Source organism: Aptenodytes forsteri, unplaced genomic scaffold (assembly GCF_000699145.1).
Source record: "Aptenodytes forsteri isolate BGI_AS27 unplaced genomic scaffold, ASM69914v1 Scaffold15, whole genome shotgun sequence".
In the NCBI taxonomy this organism is placed as follows: Eukaryota; Metazoa; Chordata; class Aves; order Sphenisciformes; family Spheniscidae; genus Aptenodytes; species Aptenodytes forsteri.
Genome location: NW_008795129.1, coordinates 19,066,310 through 19,089,257, shown reverse-complemented (window position 1 = coordinate 19,089,257; position 22,948 = coordinate 19,066,310). Strand labels below are relative to the sequence as shown.

The window sequence follows — 22,948 nt, the reverse complement described above, 5'->3', positions numbered from 1 at the left end:
CAGGCTGCCCAGGGAAGTGGTTGAGTCCCCATCCCTGGAGGTATTTAAAAGACGAGTAGATGAGGCACTTAGGGACATGGTTTAGTGGACATGGTGGTGTTGGGTTGACAGTTGGACTCAATGATCTTAGAGGTCTTTTCCAACCTCAATGATTCTATGATTCTATGATTCTATGATTTGCTTTACTCCAGTCATCAGGAAGTTCCCCTGATCACCAAGACCTATGAAAAGGAGATCAGCCTCACAGTGACATAGGCCAGATCCCTCAGCACTTTTGCATGCATCCCCTCTGGTTCTATGGACTTGGGTATGTCTAAGACAGCATCAGTCAGGGTTTGTTCTGGCTATAGCTGGTCTTTCTGTTGGGCAGGAGGATGGATTATTTTATGAAATCCTTTCTAACCTTGCGATTCTAAGATCAAATATGAATGCCAACTTTATCATGTATGAGGTCTTGTCTTTCTAGAATTTCCTTCCTGCTCTGACAAGCTCCTTCCTTGACGTCTCCTTTCTTTGCTTGAATCTAAATGCTGCAGGTTTTTTAGGGCTTTGGGCAGACTAAAGTCTGCCCAGCTGAGGAGCACAGAGAAGTTCCTTGGTTCCTCCACTGTGCATTTATCCATCCGATGAGCTAAATGGCGTTCCCAGTTAGACTTTTGAGGAAGAGTTTTTATATCTCCTGAAAAGAGTTGCTGTGGGTCGTATTTGCCTCTTATTTAAAAAAAAAATTGAAAATCCTACCAGTTAATTTTTACTTATGCATCATTTGCTGAGCTTCTACTTGTGCTTTGTCCATGGACAAATTTCATATGATGCCCAAATTTGGACATATGGATTTATATTTTTGTTCCTGGTGTTGGAGTTGTGCCCATTTGTATCTACATTTATAGTCTATAGTCTAAGTTGAGGGCTTTCTCAGCCCTTTTCCTGTTGTGACAGACTTCTCACCGTTGACCTCTTTCCCTTTGCTTCACCTATTACTTTCTGCATCATTTGCTGAGCTTCTACTTGTGCTTTGTCCATGGACAAATTTCATATGATGCCCAAATTTGGACATATGGATTTATATTTTTGTTCCTGGTGTTGGAGTTGTGCCCATTTGTATCTACATTTATAGTCTATAGTCTAAGTTGAGGGCTTTCTCAGCCCTTTTCCTGTTGTGACAGACTTCTCACCGTTGACCTCTTTCCCTTTGGTTCACCTATTACTTTCTTTTGATGTTGAGAAAAAGTGTGGTTCTGTATGTGCAAAAGCACGACTTTATTTTTTTTTAATAAATCCTAACACTTTTTACATGTTCACTTCCCACATTTTAACAGCTTTATTGTTTGATGAAATGAAAAAAGTAAAACAGAAAATACAGCTTTATTGACAAAGCAATTCTTGGCATGTAGTTGAAACACTAAAATATGTGTTGGAAAATTTCTAAATATTAAACCTCAAAACAGACCCTATGTTTACGTTTTATAGCTTATATTATGGCTGAGACTGAAATAGGACAAGGTACAAAAAAGTAATAATCATAAGCTTAATATTTTACATAGTCAAAAATATGTAGTTAGTTTATTAAAATGCTCTAAAAATCCTTGTTACTAATTTGAAATCCAGTTATAAAGTTTTTCTGAAAAATATTTGGATGTTTTGCTTGAGCCTTTGTGAAAGTTTGTTTCATTTTAGTGTCTTTCCTCCTTCCATCAGATGTAGCATTCAAATCACACTGAGTCCAGGTATGTTAGAATCAGCCTTAAGTTAAACAAAAACACTTGGATTACTTCTCATACTTATTAGTAATTATATAAGTAGCTTTCTTGTGAAATGAGACATGCAGTCAAATAGTATTGAAACATTCTATGTACATATACGTGTGTATACAAATGTGTCTGGTCTGTGTGCATATATATGGGAAAGACCTAAGCCATTTTAAAGTAAGAATATACTGTGTTCTCAGTGTATGTAATTGTAGAAGAACTACTCTGACTTTGGTGCACCAATGTAAAGAAAGCAAAACCTCATGTTGAATTTAGCTTCAACAACAGGAAGCTAGTGTGATTAGAAAAAATACCATATTCAGGGCCAAAAACCTTTCCTCGTCCGAAATCTGTGGTTATTTCAGGTTTCGTTGTCATAGCTAAGAGCGTATCTGGCCCCTTCTTTTCTGTAACTGGCATGACTTCAGGAATAAAGCAGTTGTTAGTGAGCAGAGAGAGGACTCTGGAATTTCCTGCACTCCTGCTGTGTAGATTCAAATGCTAAGTTTAAATAATGTATGAAGCTAAGATTATTATAATTGATCATTGTATGATTTATATGGAGTAATTATAACTAGGTTGAGAAAGAATTTTCAAAAGCTGGTTTCCTGGTAGCCATTAAATAACAGCGTGCTGCCAAAACAAAAATTAGGTGGGAACGTAGCCACAGAGTTCAGAATGTCTGTCCTCCACCTGATTTATAGCTACCCTTATGATGACAGTATCAGCGGTGTTTTCTTATTAGGAACAGTAAGAGTTGTTTGAATTGTTTTTCTTATCTTTCTAACACAACTCTGCATTGTTTTAAGCTTAGTCAAGCATAATAACTGGAAAACTCCAAAAATGTAATGTATAACAAAACTAAAAGGTACAAGAGGTTGAAGAGGTTAATTAAAAGTGTAGTGATCGCATTTACTGAGACAGTCCAATTAATCACTTTATTCCAGTGGTCATGTGATACAGAAACCATTGCTACAGATAACTGATTTCTAGTGCCAGCATACATGGTCTATGTTCATTAAAATGTGTATTTTTCTACAAATGGAAATTTAACTTTTTATTTTAAGCTGCTTTTATTTATTTGAAAATATTTTAAAATATTAGCTAATGTTTAACCCTGTATCCTCACAAAATACTTTCTCCAGCTATGCTCCCTCTGATCAGTATGGGAGCATTGCCCCCTTGATACTTGTAGTCTTACAGCCCCATGGGAGGTTTGCTTACAGCTTAATGGGGTTGTAGGTATAGAAGAAATACAGCACTAGAAATACATCATTATGTAACGTGATCTCTCTGAAACAGTGTATATGACCAACACAGTGAATTCTCAAGTGTCAACAAGCACATCTAAATGTAATTTTTACCACGTCAACTGGAAAAAGGCAAAAAGAACCTTGAAGGATCAATTACAAGGGTCATAACCTTGTATTATCTGATTGGCTATAATATTCACACAAGCTTTATTGGAATGGAACATAAATTTGAAAAATAGTGAGATTAGAAAGCATTGCAATGCTAGAGCAAAGAGCTAGAAGCTTTCTCTTGGTTTATTTTGCTGGGGCAGCACTTTAGAGGGAGCCCATTATAAGCAGGAGAACAGTAGTTATGTTAACACGGTAATTAATCAAGTCTGAGGAAAAGAGGAAACAGGTTGTGAATTCAATTCTGCAGTAATAAAAAGAAATGCTGAAAGTTGCCCTGTAAATTGGCATGACTTTGGTAAACAGTCCCTCACTGTGTCTTGAGAACTTGCATGCAGTAAATCACTTCTCATGGCAACCATGTAGGTTTGAATATTTTCACAGGTTTATTCTGTATTTCCATGTGTGCTAGTTCCTTCTCAATTCTGTTGACTTAGTATTTAGCTAATAATAAAATACTGAACTGTATAGCATGAGAGCATATGCAGTAATGCATTTTCACTTTGAATTTTTTAACGGAAAATTAATTAGAAGAACTCAGCTGAAGCCGTGGCCTCTGACTCAGTACAGCCACAAAACCAGCCTCTGACTCAGTACAGAGCATGAATTGTATATGGAATGACTGAGATTACTCCCTCAGAAAAAAATATATTCTGTATATGGTCCCAGTCATGCATAATCCATCCCTAATGCTAGTGCAGTGTAGATACGTTAAAAGGACCTCTACACCCTAAAACTCTTTAGGGTAGAACTGAAATAATCGGTGCAGTAATGTGAGAAACAGTGACTGGATCAGTTTGCAACAATTGGAAGTGTCTTTGTTTAGATATTATTCATACATTTCTGCCTCCTACGTGAGATACCTTGGACAGAAGAAGTAAAAGTAGCATTAAAGGACCAAATTCTTGAACTTAGATTATTGAAAATTCGGAATAACTCTAGTGAATAAAATGGATTTAACTATGCTGGCGTGAATATAATGCAAAACTGTCATCCTCAGTGCCACATGGAAAATGAGGAACCCTGGCGTAACTTTCATTAGATTTGTAGCAGAAATGAAAGGTGATAGATCAGGATATTTGTGTGAGTGAAGACAGAAAGAATTTCAGCAGCAGATCACAATGTTGTTAACACTGGGGAGCCGGGTTTCCTCTCCCTTGCTGCCCTCGTGGAACAAGAATTTAAACCAGTTCACTGTAGGGTTGCAAGACTCCTCTTACATAAGCTGTAAGTTGAGCAGATGTCCCTAAGCCAACCCACAGGGCTCAGCCACCTGTTTTTTCTGCTCAGCCTTTCCCCATTCCTCCCCAGAAAAGACTGAAAGTACCAAATCTTGACACACCATTTCTCCCCTTTTTCATCAACAAATACCCAGCATAGGAGTTTTCTCTTACAGCCTTTATCTGTAATGTCTATTAAATGCACCAGGAAATGGTCAACTAAAGGTATCGGGATCTAACTCTAAATGGAGACAAGAGTCCTGCTAAGTATTGGAGGCCAGATCCAGTGGTGAACTTGGGCAATGCAAAATGCAGCACGTAGGGCATGTGGCCCTCTTAATAGAATTAAGCATCCAGAAACAGACCAAGAGATAGATTCAGGCATGTAACGTCAGGAGCTCCTGCTTCCAGGTGATATCTAAAGACGCCCAGTATCCTTATAAAGTGCACAGGGAATACTGTGTAAAAAACCAAAACCAAACCAAAAAAACAACCCCAAACAACCACCAAGAAACCCTGCACAATAAATCTCTAGATGGACAATAAGAAATACAGAAGCAGATTTGTTGGAAGACTTTGAACCTGAGGAGCCAGATTCACAGCCTCAGGCAGGTGCATCTGTCCACACAGCAATCGGTGTACGCTCCTGGTAGTAGAAAGCCACTCTTCTTTTAATGGGCACCTAGCAGAAGATGTTATGGTGCTTTAGTCATTAAGTTAGTGATCAGAATAGTCTTTGAGGAAGTGGGATGCCTGTGCTCTGTGCTCTTCTCTACGGGTTTTCACAAAGCCTGGGAGACTACCCTATGGATTAGGCAGTAGGTTGGTCTGGAAGGAAGGGGAGGAGCAGTGGTATCAAAAGCATTATATTTTTTTAGAAGGGATTCGAAGAAGAGAGCACACGTGGGATCATGCCTCTGCAGACTTACAGTTAAGGGAGTCATCTTCAGGAAGGGAATCCTGGTTTCCAGTCACTGCTTTTGTAAGAGAAATAACTGTCTTTCCTGGGTGCAGGCCAGAACCCAGCAGTCTGCCTCCCAGGGAGAGCTCTCATCCTTGGGCTGAAACATCATGCTCTCTCGTGTTTTGTAATATGCACTATTTCCCGTGCACTTTCTTGAGAACACCCTACAGTGAGATGTTTGAGAACCCTTCTGGGAAATGAGAATGGCAGTTCTGAGAGTCCAGATCAGATAAGAACCAAAGTGTCCTAGATCCCGACTGATGATTCATCAGTGGAGTCTCATAAAAATAAAGGCCAGGGTGTTTTGAAAAAGACTTTGGGCATGGCAGTTGTGCAGAACATGGTAGTGATGAACACTTCCAAATCATGTCTGTTGATTCACACTAAGCAATGTAAATATTTTTGATCTCTATAGGGCTTGGACAGGAGATAGTCGTTACCTCCTCAGGTGGATTTATAGGTGTATTCAGAAAAGAATTCTAGGGACCTGTGGAATTTGCATTATCAAAGACTTGCATGCCCAGGACTGGAGAGGACTGACCAGGAATGTAAAACGTTCCAGCTTTGGTCTCAGGAACCTAAAGTCTCAGTTTAGGCAGTTTTGGTTTAGGTCCTTTTGTTGCTCTAGCCCTGGGTGTGCTCTTCTGCACACAGGAGTCAGTCTCAACATCCTTGTCACCTGGTGTACCTACTGCTGCCATCTATTGTAATTTCAACATGCCTATTGTTGTATTTGGTAGTACTCTGAAAGCCCTGGGTATAGCTGATAATGTATTAGCTTTAATTTAAAAAAGTAAAGCACCTGCTTATCATGATTATGGAAAAGGTTTGAAGTATGCCTGACTTCTCTAAAGGCTGAGTAGAAGACATGTAGAACCTCAGGATGACATGAACATGTATATGCATCAGTCTCATGATTTCTCAGGGATGACTTGTTTTTTCTCTGCCATTTGGGATTAGAAATAATTTGTCCAGGAAAATGGTAGTTTATTTGAATCCATTAAGATGCAGATGACAATATTTCCCATGCTTTCCTTATTTTTTTAAACTGTTCTTCTTACAAAGCAGAAGTATTTTGGTGAACCCCATAGCAGCACTTCTGTTAAAGTGGGATTGTGGTTCTCCTCTTTATTCTGGTCATTTTTTTGTTCCTATATGCCATATTCTGCACCTGCATTGAAGAAGGCCCATACCCGTGTGGTCACCTCTATCACTTCGTAATTTTGCCTTCCATCACATTAACATTTACTGCTCTCTTTACAGCATTCCCTTCACTAAAGACGCTAGAAAAAATGCTAATTACTTGCAAATAGTAATTGTAATTTTAATGGCAACCTCAGTAAATTGCTTTTTATGTACTGTAAGGAAATTGAAAATTACATGTCCATTTTGCTGTTTAATAAGAATCTTATAGAACAAGTAATAGCCCTTTCACTCCTTCCATCTAGTGGGAACACGAATAAGAAGCTACCAATATCCTCTGAGAATCCCTTCTTGTGCACTGTGGAGTTAACAGGAGTTGAGGAGACAGCCAAAGGCTCTGTAGGTGCAGAAACGAAATAGAAATGGAAATGCAAGAAAGATGAAAGATTAAGGTGAAGAGACTGTGAAAGAGGGTGAAGCATAAAGAAGATCACACAGGGCAGAGGAAGCCCTATTAAAACTTTAGGAATATCTCTGGATAAAAGACCGGAGCATTTGGCCGGCTTCTTTCTGCTGTCGTATGGGAGCTTGAGTCCAGAACTGTTGCAGCTGTAACAATGTTGGGCCAGGGTAGGGGGCGTTCAGGAGAGAACAAATATCAACGTGGTAACACTTTACACTATAATACAAGGCCTCTTTTTTCATCAGTAAAATTTATCAGAAAAACATCTCACCTTGCATGCACGTGTTACATGTGCAGTAGAAGAGCTGTGAGCCGGTGACCCATGTAGAAGTAAGTTAGTACAAGTAAGCCAATTATTGCTGCCCCAGAGTTTTTGCACATAGTGTACAGCAAACTGCCTGATAGGAGGACGTTTTTAGGCATCCTAACTCTATGGATGTTGGGAGCTGCTGCTTTCCCACCAAGGCAGCAGCTCCTGGCTCTGGCTGCGTTCTGCCATGACTCTGCCTGCACTGCATCAGGGTAGCACGCAGGGCGGCGAAGCAGCTCGCAGCTGCTGGTGACTTCTGCTGGGAGGCAGCATCCTGGTGTTTGCAGATCTGCTCTGCTGGGCCCCTTGCCGTGGGTGGGAACCAGTGTCTCGCACACAGGCGTGAGGCATCACTTATCACCTGCCTGGAAGTAATTTACCTCGGAGTCTGCAGTGATTTGGCAGGAGCGGAGAGCTGCATGGTTTGGCAGAGATTTCCAGAATGGGCCCAAGGCAAAGCGGACTTGGGAGAGAGGAAGCTCTGGGTGGGGAAATGGTAGTGGGAAGGAATCGTTACTTGTCCCAAGCTGCTGCTCTGACCACCCTCAATCCACATCGAAGTGCCCCAAGAGAGGGGGGAACTGAAAAAGGATCTCCTTACACAGACCTTTCCCAAAGGATGCTGGCAGGAAAAGTAGCTCTGGATTAGATCCATTTGCTCTTAACGTAGTCAGTACCTAGTAAGAGCCAAACTCCTGCCTGTCTTAATAATTTAAGCTTTACAGAACAGAAGCTGAGTGAAATTTTGACCTTACGTATTACTGCTGCGTAAGTAATCCTCAGAAACACTCTGTCTTGTTAACTGTTTGTAGTTACCACAGGACTTAGGAATAATTATATTGTACTTTTGCAATACAAATAAAGCATAAAGTGTGTTCTGGATTGTAAATTTTGCATTAAAACATGATTTAAAAGCTTGGGAGAAGCTGGCATTAATGAGAAGGGTTGGTTTAGACAGTCTTGTTTAATTCAAATGCAGTTGATGCATATCTCTCACGTGCTGTATGTTAGTCTTGGTTTTAAAAGGTAGAAGTAATTTGTATAATGTGATGATAAATATGCCAGAAACAATAGCTAGAGACATATGTATCAAAATAGAAAAGGCAAGTGGCAAGTTACAGCCAGGGGTAGTTCTAGGGAAAAAAAAACAAACCAAACACCAAAAGACCTGGTCCATGTTCAGAGTTGACATGTAGAGGAGTGCGAGTCTTGGGTAGATGTAAATTGTATGAAAGATATGAATGAGTATAACTGTTGTTTATGAAAAATTTGCACCTAATTCAACTTTCATCCAAAGTAACTTTCACTGCTGTTTGTGTGGTCAGTGAATTGTCTTGTGCTCTATTTTTAAAGAAGATTGATTAACCTGTCTCTTTTGATTTTTGAGGTGTTCATATTCACAGTGCTTTTTAATTCTATATCAGAACTTACTATATTTTGGACCCTTAATGGAAAACATGTATATGATTATCAGCAAAGAGGTGCTTTATTACATCTTGGGTTTTCTTTTAAAGAATGCTTTATAATACATCATACAGTAAGCTCATGTCTGTTCGTATTGAAATGCGCCATTCAGAGCTCTTCCATGGAATCTTGTTTTAAAGAGTGGAATTCAGCAGTTGACTCCCAGGCACAAATAACCATATAATTACTCTGCAATCACATAGTAATTAGCATGTACTATTCATATATTGCATAATTATATGCCCTGCAGATTACACAGTAATTATATTTGTACTAAACATATAATTCTATATACTGTATAAAAAAAACCTTGAGAGTTCATAGTTAAGATTATAGTTGTATGCTAATGTAATACAACATTTTATATAAAAATGTTACAATTTTATGAGAGGGTTGTATTTTGGATATCTCATCTCTTCTGCATCTGGTGTTGCTTAAACTGCGGTAGGCTGCTATTATAAGAAATGCTTGGCTCTGTTAATTTATAGTCAAATGTTGCATGTTTATAATTTTGTAATTTGTGAAGATAAGAAGCAAAAATTTGCAGTTTATTGTGCATGAAACTGGGATTGGGAAGGGCTTGGAGTATGAATGTTAAATGGACAAAGGTTAAATGTATGAACCCACTGAATGTAGTTACAGCATATCGCTAGCATGAAAAACCTAATGCAACTTATGCATTGCATTATTTCTGGATATGTAAGATACATGGGATAGTAGCAGGTGATATATTTGTATAAGGTGAAGTGTGTGCTAGCATCCAAGGACTGTCTCGGGCACAGTCAGTTCAAGCAAATGCAGTACCTTGGTGCACCATGTCAGCCAAGCTACATCATCTTTTACTGCCGTGGAAAAAGAGAAAAGGTTGATGTCCTGATCTGGGAATGGGAGGCAGAGTAGTAGGAGAATGGAGAGGAGTGGCACTGAGTTGTAGAAGGGCCTTGGGCTTAGTTTTTGGGAAAAGGTGGAAGATCTAGAAGAAAAATCTTTTTTTAAGAGGAATTTAGAGCTTTTTAGATCGTTTGAGATGTTTATCTTTGGCCATCCCCCGTAGGAGGTTGCTGCAGAGTTTTAGATATTCGCAAAATGTTTTGTTCAACTTCCAAATTCTGTAACAGTGGGAAGTTAATGTATTTTCTCGTATCTGTGATGTTGGCGTTCCTAATATCCAAAGCAGCATTACGATTATTCTTAATTGAATTTTGCATTCTAATGCCAGTTGCCTTCATTTTCAAGGAAAGCATATATTGGGTTTTAATATCTGGATAACGTATTGCAAAATTAAATGTGTAATTATAGTCTTAACTTTTATCTGAGTTTAATTTTTTCTGTAACTTCTTGTAGCGTGTGCATGTGCGTGTGTGAGAGAGACATACTCCTTGTTTTAAAATGTTTCTTTCACAGCCACTTGTGATAGATACGTCAGCTTTTTCAAAGCTTGTAAACTTCATAAAACTTCCCGGGCTCAGGTGGCATCTATAGATCTTATAACAATGTCTGTAACTAAGCATGGAGCTTACAGGCCTTGTGGGAGCTTACAGTCACGGGGCTGCACCTGCTTTCCTTTCTGTCTGGGTGGGCTGTTTTTATATGTCAAAAATTGTAGTAACAGGCATGTGGCTTTTACAGTCTGCAGAGTACATGAATTACATTTAAATGTTGTTACCTGGTGTAGACGCTGAACGTCATATGTACTGTTCAAGGAAACAATAAAAAACGTCAGAGCTTTACAAAACCGGAGTTAGGAGCCCACCTTCTCACTGTTTTTGTCAGATGGGCCAAACGTATCCCTTCCAATTTACCAGCGGTTTTAATAGCTTTTTTGTGAGGCCAAGTCTTACCCAATATTCATCCTGCATGTCTGCTACAAAGAAGATGAAGTACAGTCTGCCCTGTGTAATCGTCATTTATTTGCCAGCATTCTGACCTTAACACATGCCTGTGCTCTTTTTCACTCGTTAAACCATTACCCTGAGAAACATAAGGACTGGTCACGGTTTCTGGCACTGAAAGTTTTGTATGTAACAAATATATAATCAGGATCTCATTAACAGTGAAATAAACACAAACATCAAAACACAATATAAATGTGACGCAATTCTTACTGCTGTTGTGTTGTTTTTTCTAGTGGAGCCAGTACTTTCAAAGGGGAACAATTGCTTGGATGCAGCAAAAGCTTGTAACCTAAATGATACCTGCAAGAGGTTCAGATCTGCTTACATAACCCCCTGCACCAGCAGCACGTCTAATGAAATCTGTAACAAGCGGAAATGTCATAAGGCCCTCCGGCTATTTTTTGACAAAGTTCCCCCAAAGCACAGCTATGGGATGCTCTTCTGCTCCTGTCGAGACGTAGCCTGTACAGAAAGGAGACGGCAGACTATTGTTCCTGTGTGTTCATATGAGGACAGGGAGAAACCAAACTGCCTGAATTTACAAGAATCCTGCAAGAAGAATTACATCTGCAGGTAAGATAGCACATGGCAGGGGAGTGATTAATGAGGTACCAGAGAGAACTTTTTGGTACTGCTGGATTTGCCAGGACTAAGGGTCAGAATATCCACTAGGGAAAAGGATGAGTCAGGGAAAAAAGCACACACCTCTGACATCCTTAACTGAGTAACAAAAGCCTGCATCTGGTTACAGTGTGTGCCTTCTCCAAAACTGTTCACAGCTACTCCCTCGCATTACAGAGGAATCTTTAAACCCCCAGTTTAATTTTTACAGATTTTTGTTGGAAACTATTTCATTAGGTGTCTCTATGAAATGATGTCTCAGAATGATTTTTATGTCCCATTAGTAACTAGGTGAAAATAGAATTATTCATTATAATGGGATTTATTTTCATTGTAATCTTACGTGTGAGCACTAGTAACTGTGAATACAAGCCACATGTTGGACTTTATAAATGTTCACAATACACAGACTACTCATGGTTTTTTTCTTCATTGGAAAAAAAGGAGTCCACATTTGTGGACTAGATCCCACTCTCTTCGTAGAGCTGTTTTAGCCTTGGAATTGTTTTATCTCCCCTCCCCTGCAAGAGTGCTGGGCTGATACAACTGGAGGGTCATTGATTCACTGACCTAATTCCCAGCCTTTTTCCTCTGTGCGTTAACCCCGGAGAGGCAGCGCAGAGCGCTGCTTCACAGGACAAACTGGGTCCTTTTGCCTTCATTGAGTTCCCTGCAGGTTGTCACACAACGCTTATTCAGTGGCATACAGGACCTCCTCTGCCCTTAGGAAATGCTTTATTCCTACTTAGCATTGTGTATGTTTATATTAGAACGTTGTTGTGCTACTCATATTTATGAAGTTATGCCCAAGAATCTTGCTCATTTCTAATGTGTAAATTCCTTGTAGATTATCCAATTCTGTGAATTAGCAAGCAAGGAAATAAACACTGTTGTAAAATGTCAAGGACACTGAAGATATGATATAAATCTTAACAAGTACTTACATATGCCTGGTAAAATATTTACTTTGATGTTTGTTTATGAAATCTCCACTGCTGATCTTAAGCGTTCAGCCATAGCACCTCAGATGTGTCCAAGTGTTGTTCAGAGGTGAGGAGGTGAGCAGCGCCCTACCCTCAATGGCTCAGGGGAAATCTGGAGCCAGTTTCCTGCTGACCCAAATTAGAGCAGATATAAATCAGAGCAGAGTTCTCATTTCAGTCCAGTGAGTTGCATTCTGCATCTTCATAGCTAATGCTATTGCAGTTTATGAAAGCTGGATACATGTAATCTCAGAACCACCTGTTTTCCATTTCCATGTTGTGCCATTAGTCTTTTTGCTTATATATAGTCTTCCGTATACACAGGCCCTGTTAATTAATAGAGTTACAGTATCTTTACTGTGTTTTCTGCCAAACTTCCAGTGTGTTACAGTGCCAATGAAATAGGAGAGAGGATTTTATAAGGAGATTTTTTCCTATTATTCAGGCTGTAGCGTTCAGGAATTACTTAGTTAAATTAATGCCATTACTTCTTTCATGACTGTGTTTTCCTTTGGTCGGCTTTGATCTAATATTGTCTCAGCAGCTAAGTTTTTAATGGTACTTTGTTTAATTTGACTTCACGAGTCTGGTGTTGCGCTTTCTCCATTGCAATGCTGCAGAGGAAAGCTTGGTAAAATCTCTGCTCCCGTTGCCCTAAGTTGCAGCCAGCACGGTGGTGAAAATGGATTTCTTTACAAGTTCTTCCTGTGCCTTCTTTTGCTTTAAAATGCCAAAATAAAAAAGTTTGGACTCTTCCAAGGCTCAGTGAGGCTGTGAGGGCGAGGGGCAGCACTGGTACAAGTGCTGCTACAAGGAAACAGGTGGGCAAATGCCTGCGGGGTCTGGGGCAGAGTCAGTGAGTGCAGCACTTAGGTCCTATGCCTGGAGGTAAAGCAAGCTTGATGTGCTGCTGAACGTCATCTCATGTAGGTTGGAATACCTCCTGGGCTGTCTAAACTGCTAGTATATTTAATACCTTCCCTCTCTACTGTCATGGAGAGGAGGAATCGGCAGCAGAGCTATTTCAGCTTATCCATAATATGGTGAAAGACGTTTTGTCTCTGTGACTTGTGCACTTAGAGGGAGTTTGTGTGATTTGTTCCCCTTGTCCTGCAGGAAAACAGGGACTTGGGCAGGGGAGGAGATCTCCTCCCTGCTATTGAAAGTATTGGCACTGATAAATATCAGTCTACACAGTAATTCCAGATATGTTTAGAATAATTAAAAGCAGTAGTCAGTAGACATATAATTCTAACTCTGATAACTTCTATTTCATTTTGAAATCAGAAGGAGTATCTAAATGGGAGAATAATTTGACAATATGTTCTGCCTACTGTGAAACTGAGTCATTTAGAAACTACTATTTGTGTGCCTATTACATCTATTAAAGCTTCTTCATAATGCTAGTTAAGACAAGGGGGATAAGTTCTGAAGGGTTTCTGAAAGTACACTCACAAATAGTTTAAGAATGCTGCTTACTCAGAAATGCAAGATTTGAATCTGCCCATACTCTGTATAAAATATGCACTGGACCTGTGCAAACAAGTATTTAAACATTCAGTTTTGGATGCTCTTTAAAAGCTTTGTCCTGAATGCATATATCACTGAATCTGTTTTCGAAACAGAGTTAAGAGCAGGGAAGCGATTTGCCCAAACTGCAGGTACCGCTAACTGAGATGGCAGGATGCTTTGTTTATTTTTTTCTTTTTTATTCATTAATCTATCTGTTATATAACATAAACTCACTATTGAGGGAAAAAGAGACCAGAAATGTCAGGAAATGCAAATAAGTTCTGACTTATGTAAACAGTCCTAATTTTTCAGCGTCACCAGAACACTGAATGGTTCACTTTCATTATCATTTTTCTGCTGCCTCTACTTGTATCCCAGTCCATATCCAGCTTTGAAACCGATTGGAGTCTGTCAGGCATGCCTGTCAATGCTCACTGAAAAGAAAAGCAAAAAACCCAAAGTACAAAAAGAAGTCTTTAGAGTTCCTTTTTATTATGAACATAAACAAAACTTCTAAGGAAAGGCAATATACTGTCAAAAACTTTCACCAATGATGTTGTCCTGGAATAGCTCAAACCTTTGAGGAACCTCCTGTTCTGATCACTTCAGGCACCAATTAAACATCAGAAAGTTGACTGGCATGTTTTAAAAATATCATTCTCCTGTAAATGCAGGGCAGTGTGCTTCATTTTTGCCACTATCAAATTTGACAGTATTTAAAATATTATTTTCTTTGCATAATGAAAGTGTGAGTCATTAGTTTGGTCTTTTTAATAATCTGTGTTTTGAATTTGCATACTTCCTCTGTCTCCTGGATATGTTCTGAAGGCACTGGCCAGAATGATAATGATACAGACACATTATTTATTAAAAGAACAATATCAATCCAGTCATGTGCTGCAGAGATCTAAAAAGAAGGGTAGCGTAAAATTGAGGCATTTTTTGTTAATATAAGAATCTAGTAACAGCATGTTTCTTGTCCTCCACAATTACTATATTCAAGATGATTGGTCAAATCATTGAGGCTCATTTTTAAGGTGAAATAGCCAGAAAGTAGTTCTTGACTAATTTAAGATGACAGCTGTTTGGACCTTCCCCCCCCCCCCACAACAAAAACTAAAATAAATAATATTTTTAATGTTTTGCCTTTAGTTCTGTAAAAAACACGTGCTGGCTACAGCTATTTGATACTGAAAAAAAAAGATAAAATGTATGCATAATATATTTAAGTAACTTTTCTTTGCGGGATGTCTGAAGGATAATAATGAAATATCCTATTAGGTTTCATTAGATGGCTCATTTCCCTGAAAAGACAATAAAGATATTTTCGGCACTGTGTATTCAGACAGCTGAATCTTTATAAATGTGCTTTCATTGGTATGTTCTTACTTTTTGACCGGTTTCTGGTCACCTATCCTATCCAGTCTTAATTTTGTTGCAACCACCCATTCAATTCTGTGTGAAAGAAATCTGCATCTACAGGTATAAGAACACTGTGTGAAGATATGCAAACATTTTCATCAGTGGGTAAAAGAGTTCCTCCACAGTAAAAGCTAGAACAAAAGCTCAGCTGCCTGCTACATTTCCTGAAAATGTAAGAAACTTGCCAAGAAATTAATTTTCTTTCTTTATATTCTGTTGAACATTTTTAATGATAATTTACCATGGAAAGGGAGTCACTGTATCTGTGTTCCTTTTCCATAAGGCATGTGCAAATCTGCAAGTGCTTTGTATCAGTACCTCTTTGTAAAAGTGGCTTCCCTGCGTAAGGCTTCTGGGCTGTTCCTGCAACATGTACCATTACTGACTGCAAACCCTACGCTCTCATGGATGAGATTTGCCAGAGGAGGGGGTGGTTCAACACTGTAGGCAAGTCTGGGATGAGATGTTATAAATGTGCAGTCAGCCTTTTTTGTCCTGCTGTAGGAGAGGGGGAGCCCAGCATCTTGTGTTAGGAGGGAGCCTTCTTTAGTTACAGCATTCACAGGTAGCAGGGAGGAGTGCACTAAAGGGATGTGTGGGGGGAGAGGGAAGAGGGGAAGAAGAAATATGCCTTTTTCCTCAAATTTCCTATTCCTTAGACTTCTCTCTCATTTTTCTCACTTTCTCCCTTACTGTTTTCTCATGCCTCTTCCTCTTGCTTAGTCTCCTTTCATCTCCTCTTTCCAGATCTCCCAGTCATTATCTGACTTTCACCACCTCTCTGACGCGTTTGAATTCTCTCTATTATGGCCACTTACAGCACCTCCTCACCTGCTCCTCTGCGTGTTGTTCTTTTCCTCCCTCAGTATCCTGCCACAGTCCAGTGATCATCTGTAATTCAGCAAATGAGAGGGAAAACAGAGGTGCTCCCTCCCTTTCTGAGCCTTGTAGCTTATATTGGTTACAATTCAGTTGGCCAGCTACTGAGCTTGACTGCTCAGTCTCAGACTGGCTCTAGCTTTATGTGTTAAAAGGACACTTAGTGGATATTTTCATGAAGGACACAGTAGCATTATACAGTTCTGTATAACAGAGCTGGATTTGCATCCCCCCGGGGTATTTATATCAGTTTGGCACTCAAAGCTGTCTGGCAGCTCCTTGAGATGATTGTTTTGCTGTGGGTATGCAAAACCAGAACACCATAGTTTTTGTAATGCTGTTAAGGGCATTAAAACAGGGACACTCTTGATTTCTGGAGACGTGCAGGCTATGCCTATATTGTATGTTTTGAGATTGAGTCAGGGAGTGGGCAAAAAACGTCGTGTGTTGCCTGACTCACCCTGCACTAGATGTAGGGTGTCCGCAGTGTGATAGGGTTAGCCTGAGCTCAGGCTACCTGCAAATCCTCCCTGCTCTCTCTGTGCGTGACATCGGGAAAGCTCCTGTGTCTGCAAAATACCAAGTGGGATAGGAAAAAACATAAAGCTACCTTTTGGCCCATATACTGCAGCATGCCCACAAGCTCACCTCACATTGATAAACATAGCCTGAAATTGAAGAAGAATGATTTTCATATGTGTATGTATATACAAGTGTATGCATATATGTATATATTGCTGGAGGTACCATATTTATTTAAGTGAAACCCCCCCAGGTTTTAATTCATTTTAATGAATTAATAGTGAGGAATGATCACAGTTTAGAAAATTAAAAAAATGGCATCTGGGGGGAGGTGGGAGAGAAGATGGTGTGCTCTGCAGAGGAAACATGATGGTGTAGTGGAGTATGTGTGTGGGGAATTGCTAGCCTGGAAAAAAATATTAATGCAGTCTCTGCAAAATAAGCAAAACCCCTTTCAAGTCAAGGCAAAGTAAAGCCAGAAAATGCTGCAATATTGTATTATTTTCTTCACTTCTAGTCCTTTACATGATTCATTACATTGACGTCTTTCGTTAGCAGAGTAAAATAGACAGAGTATTACTCTCCCCTCCCCTCCCCTCCCATAAACAAAGGTCATTTCAAATTTCTTCCTTCTGAATAAAACTCTGAATGAATCAAGCAGTTCCTCCTTAAAACATATCCATAAATCCCTTTGGAATCCAAAAATCAGAACACCCAGCAAAACAAGACTGCTTTGTCCCTGTTAAAGTGTAGATGGATCTCATTCTGTGGTGCCAGGATCTGCTTGGCCAGTCCTCATTTATACTCTCTCTGTTCTGCTTAAGAGGGTCTTGAAGATTAAAAGCTTGCCAGGTGATTGACATTTCTCCAAGAGAAGCAAAGACGTCAGGATGTAGTAATTAGAAAAATGGCTCAGCTTTATTCCTGCACCCAACTTTCACATCACTTTGTGCTTTACCAATGAAGAGAGCCTCACTCACAGGGGGCTTATGCTCCAAGAAGCAGTACCTAGACAGTATCTTTACGCTGAGGTGCCCTGTCAGGCAAGCTTGAAACTCTCCAAGCGGCATCCCTTCAGTCAGCTAGAACCTCTGCTGATTCCTGAAACCCAGTCTCCACGAAAATGGAGTGTAATTCTTTTGTGCCCATTATCTGTAAAACACAAGTTATGCCTCAACATTGTCAGAGCTGTTTGATTCAGACAACTTCTATTTTGCATGGTGTAGCTTTGGCAGTATCCCTGATGTGGCTGAGGTCCTGCTAGTCCTTTCTGCTTACTTTTAAGTTTAAGAACAAACCGTGGCACTGAATAGTCATTATTACCTGTCTACAGGGTTGAAAAAATGAAAGAGGGAATAAAGTATGTGTGTGTGAACATACAGCAATCATAAAATAAACTTCGATACAAATGATTAGAGTTTTATAGGCTGTATTTAGATACCCTGCCTTCCGTGTCAGTCCGGTTTTAGCCAAAACTATTCAGTGGGCTGAAGTACTTACAGCCACCAGTAAACTTTAGCTCTAAGAACTTGGGGGCATTTGTATCATCCAAATGTGGTCCTTCATCTCTGTGTATCATTTTGTCTGAAAAGGCGTGTTTTGTTATTCTAAGTGAGAAAGGAAAACTGCCTGTGTAATACAAGAAATAAAAAGACTACAGATTAGAAAGATGAGCCAGGAAGGGGCTTACAGCAGGGCAAATGTGACCCATTTTGTTTTGTTCATTTATCACGGGGGAAAGATTAAACTACATATATTAATGAAGCAGTTTCACCCATGTTTAGTCAAAAATATTGAAATCCAGGAAAGTTAAATTTGGCATTAAACTTTAATAGAGATCTAAATTTGGAGCTGCTCATGTTCTTATGGATGAGCAAGCACTTAATTGCTTTGCTGGATGGGGTTCCAGTAAGAATACTGCTACCGCTGATTTGTTGAATTGTTAGTTGAGAGATTTTTGTAGAGAGCAGGAGTTTAGCATCCACCAGTTTGCATGAGTAGTTTCCACCCACTAATCTGTTAAATCTGGTGAAGAGAAGATTTTTGATCCCTTTTAATGTACACCCAGTGACATTTGGCTAACTTGCTGTTTCTGGGGCAAAGAAAGGGTGTATCTATCACACAGTAGCATTTTCTTTAATAAATCAAAATGTTTTCTCATCTACCTCAAACCATGTATATGCTACAGGCAAGAAGCTGCTGTATGTTTAATGTGAATAACAGAGCTATTATACCAAGTCCATTCCCACTATGCTTCCTCTGACATCAGTGACTTCAGTGGATTTATTCCAGGGATGAATTTGGCTATTCCTGTTCTGTGTAGGTAAATCTTCAGGCAGTGCTAATTAAAAGAATGTCAACTGATTTTACCATTCCATTATGCTGGACTTTCTAAAGGTTATTTATATCAGTCTACATCAGGCCCCAGTGAGAGAATATTTCTGGTGGCAGTTCATCTATTAAAATAGCTGCAAGAAAATGTAACTGGAACTAAAAATAAAACTTTGTTTCTCAAGAAAGCAAGTGACAGCCACATACATATTTTCAAATTTTAGCATTTTAATGTTTACTGAATAGAAATTGCATTGCTTTCATTATGTTTTAAGCACTACCATGATGTTACTGATGGAGTAACTACTGTTAAGTGGAAGCCAGATGTAAATGTACCAGTAGCCGCAAAGACTTGTCGGCAGAGGTGGTGGTTCTTTCCTATGCTTCGATTATCTGCTGGCTTTAAAACAAGGGACACAGAAAAAGTTTTCTGGTATGTGTTTACTGTTGAATATAGATTTTCTGTGTGAGTTGACTGTGACCGTTGCCTAAGATTATTAATAGATGACCTTACATTCACATGTTTGTGCTTACACTATATTTGTTCAAGCACATTCTATAAACCATTACAGCGAGCTTTCTATTATAAAGCACATATGACTAAGACCTCTGTTAAATTAAAACTTGACCGTATCGTTTGAATGTTCAGTTCACCTTCTTTTGTTCCAATTCAAGCATAAATTAGAGTGGTTGTCCTCTCAGTTACGATGCTCCCTTTTCTAATTAGGCATTGTGAAATGCTGGAGATACATCTCAGTAACTGGCCATCATGCAGCATTGCAAAATATTCTTCAAAACGGACAATGTCTTTCAGAGCAACTTCTGTAAATATCTGGATATATCACAGGCTGTCAACTCTCAGCCTCGGTGGCCGTGTTCAGGTTTTTTGATAGTAGAGACAAAAAAAACCTCTTAAGACAGCCACATCATCCTTAACTGGTAAAAATGGTTTATTTTCCAGTCTTATACTACAAATCAGTGCTTTTTGTACTAGCATTATATATCCATATAGCTTCTAAAAGCAAGTAAAACATATTGAATAAGATCAATGCTATATTGGTTTGCTAGTGCCAGAACTTTTTGACTTGCTGTTTGATGGGGCTTGTTTTGTGCATGGAAAAAAAGGGTTCACATGAAAGAGGCTCTAATCTGCTTTTATCTGCTCTAGTTCTGATTTTATATTTGTTGTCTTACTCCTGAAGTCAGAACAGTTTTTAGAGTAGCTTCAGGATGAGTTTCAGCTATGCTGGCTGCCTACAGACCCTGCACGATTGAGTGCAAGGACATGCTGGGCACCTTTTCTTTCCTTCAGCCAGGACAAGGGGACAAGGAGCTGTTCCCCTCAGGAATGCCACCACACTTACCACAGTGCCACTGAGGGATTTTCCTATGCAAAAAGCATCCCTACAGTAACCTTAGGAAACCTTATGATCCAGTGCATCTGCCAACAGAAACTTTTCCGGTAAAGAGAGAACTTGTATTGGACTTTTTAGATTATTTTCAGTCTCCAAACTCCACAACAGTTTCATGCTTGAGCCAGCAATATTCTATTATAGTTTATTCAAGCGGTTACAGAGAATATTATTGTCATGGACGTCTTTCTCGAGTACTTGGAACCACATCCTTTCAGTGTGCACTCACGATACAGTTGTTAATAAACACCTAAGCATCCAGTGGCACACTCAAGGATCTGCAGTGGCACTAATTTCTTTGGCTTGTTTTTTGAGAGTGACAATGATTTTCTTAGGTTTCCAGCCTGTAATTCAAAGACACTCCTGTCTGCCCAGCTAATGAAGTGAGAACAAGTCTATCTGTAATGCACTAGTTCTTTCCTGAGTAACATGCTATCAAGAGACACTCTGAGGCTTGGACCTCTTTAAACGTGACAGTCATTTATATTTAGAAGCTTCAAATTAAACAGCATAAAGGAAATAAAATGAAAATATACAAATTCACAGTACTCGGAAAGCAGCTAGTGGATTTGTTCATGTTATTGGAGAGCTTTAGTACAAAGACAGATAGACTAAATAGAAATCTTACCAACATCCCCTGATGGAAATCACAGACTGACAGTTCAGCCTATCATTTTGTAGAAGATTCTCAGAGAAGTGTTTTCTTTGCAGCTGAGAAGACAGAAACACATTATGCATGCTTAAAGTCAATGCAAGGAAACAGAGCCCCGCAAAACATATTTAATATAGGTTTGATTTCCTGTGGAATGCTTTCCAGATGTTCTCTCAAACAGGCCTCTAAAAAATGATGTGAGGTAATTTTTTTGCAAACAGAAAGGGAAAATTCTGTTTTCTGTCACTGCATCTGAGAATCACTGTTCTAATTCTTTATTGCATTACCTTGTGCTCAGGATTTGCACCGTATTTTTCAAAATGGGTTTTATTACACAAAAGGTCAGTAGTATAAAAATATTTATGTTACCCAATTGCAAATAAATCATACTTGTTTAGAATCACATTTGGGCTTAGTAGTTTTCCTTAAACCCAAAGGAGACCTATGCATTAAATTAAAATTACTCTCATGCATGATCTTGAGTCATTTAGAGGATTTAACTAACATTGATAAAATACGAGATTAGTGTTTTGTTAAGTTCTTTTGATTTTCTGTAGCAGACATTGTGTCAAAAGATCTAACAGGTCTCTAGCAGATGACATGAGCAAGGGAAAAGGATAATATTAACAGAAAAGGTATATAACTTTATTTTGCTTTGCATAAAATACAGCAATAGAACATGGGTGTGGGGCATGGTTTTTTTAGAGCACTTGTTACTCAGAAAAATTAGTTTTGTTAATAGAAGAATAGAATACAATGTTTGTTTTGTACTGTTAATTTTAAAATATAGATATGCATAGGTGGAAATATTTTTCATTTTGCATGACTGAATTTCTAATATTTAGCTCTCCTTTATCTGGGGTACTAGATGTCTAGAAGGTCCCTGGTAAACAAAAAGCCTGGATAACATAGGTACTGGCAGACATGTTGGGGAACACGGTACAGACAGTCAGCTAGCCAGTTTGGGTTGAGTATGGGTGCTCAACTGGAGGAACCAGCTTTGGTGGACTGTTATGTGTGTGCCTGATGCTCTGAGCAAGCATTCGTGATGCTAGAAGGCATCTGAATGAATCTTGTGTGGTCTCTGGTGTTTGTTTCTGTATCCAGTTATTCTACAATCCAAATAGGCTGCCTCTGTATAATTGGGGATTGTCTGTATTTTACTTCCAGATGAACAACACAATTTTTAGAGATAAATCGAATCCAGAATCAAATATTTGCTCGGGCTTAGGCTGCCAGTCATTTAAAATAACAAAACAGAACAAAACCAGATTAAAAAAAAGCTCTCTCAAATAGCTGGTGTTTGGGGTCCAAGATCCTGTAATGGTTTCTGCCAGTGTTGCAAAAGATTTGGATCAGCTCATGTGAGAGAAACTGCTTTCAATATTCAGGTCTTGGGACCCAAATGGTCTGCCATCGGATCTGTACTTTTTTACCCTTCCTTCCCACTTCCCAAAAGGTACAAATGCTGACCTGTGTGTCAGGGCGCAGCGTGGGCTAGGGGCTCCCTGGGGTCTGTGGGGACCCCCCTGGGACAGGCAGGGCAGGACCTTGCAGGCAGGGCTTGTCCCACCACCCCAGCCAGGGAGCGGGGCAGCTGTGGGCAGCCTTGGGCATCAGGCACCTCCCTGGGGACGAGCTGGGACATCAGCCCGTGGGTGGACCTGGCTCAGTGTGTTTGGGGTCCAAGATCCTGTAATGGTTTCTGCCAGTGTTGCAAAAGATTTGGATCAGCTCATGTGAGAGAAACTGCTTTCAATATTCAGGTCTTGGGACCCAAATGGTCTGCCATCGGATCGGATCTGTACTTTTTTACCCTCCCACTTCCCAAAAGGTACAAATGCTGACCTGTGTGTCAGGGCGCAGCGTGGGCTAGGGGCTCCCTGGGGTCTGTGGGGACCCCCCTGGGACAGGCAGGGCAGGACCTTGCAGGCAGGGCTTGTCCCACCACCCCAGCCAGGGAGCGGGGCAGCTGTGGGCAGCCTT

The 22,948-nt window shown here is 39.7% G+C and overlaps 1 protein-coding gene across 1 annotated transcript in view; it reads left to right on the top strand.

Annotated features, from left to right (window-relative positions):
- The window catches only part of GFRA1 (GDNF family receptor alpha 1), a 151,094-nt gene that overhangs the window by 86,113 nt on the left and 42,033 nt on the right, over positions 1-22,948 (top strand). Inside the window, exon 4 of the mRNA XM_009277900.1 lies at positions 10,862-11,201. Within this exon, the coding sequence (XP_009276175.1) occupies positions 10,862-11,201 (340 nt within the window). The remainder of the gene's footprint in view (positions 1-10,861; positions 11,202-22,948) is intronic.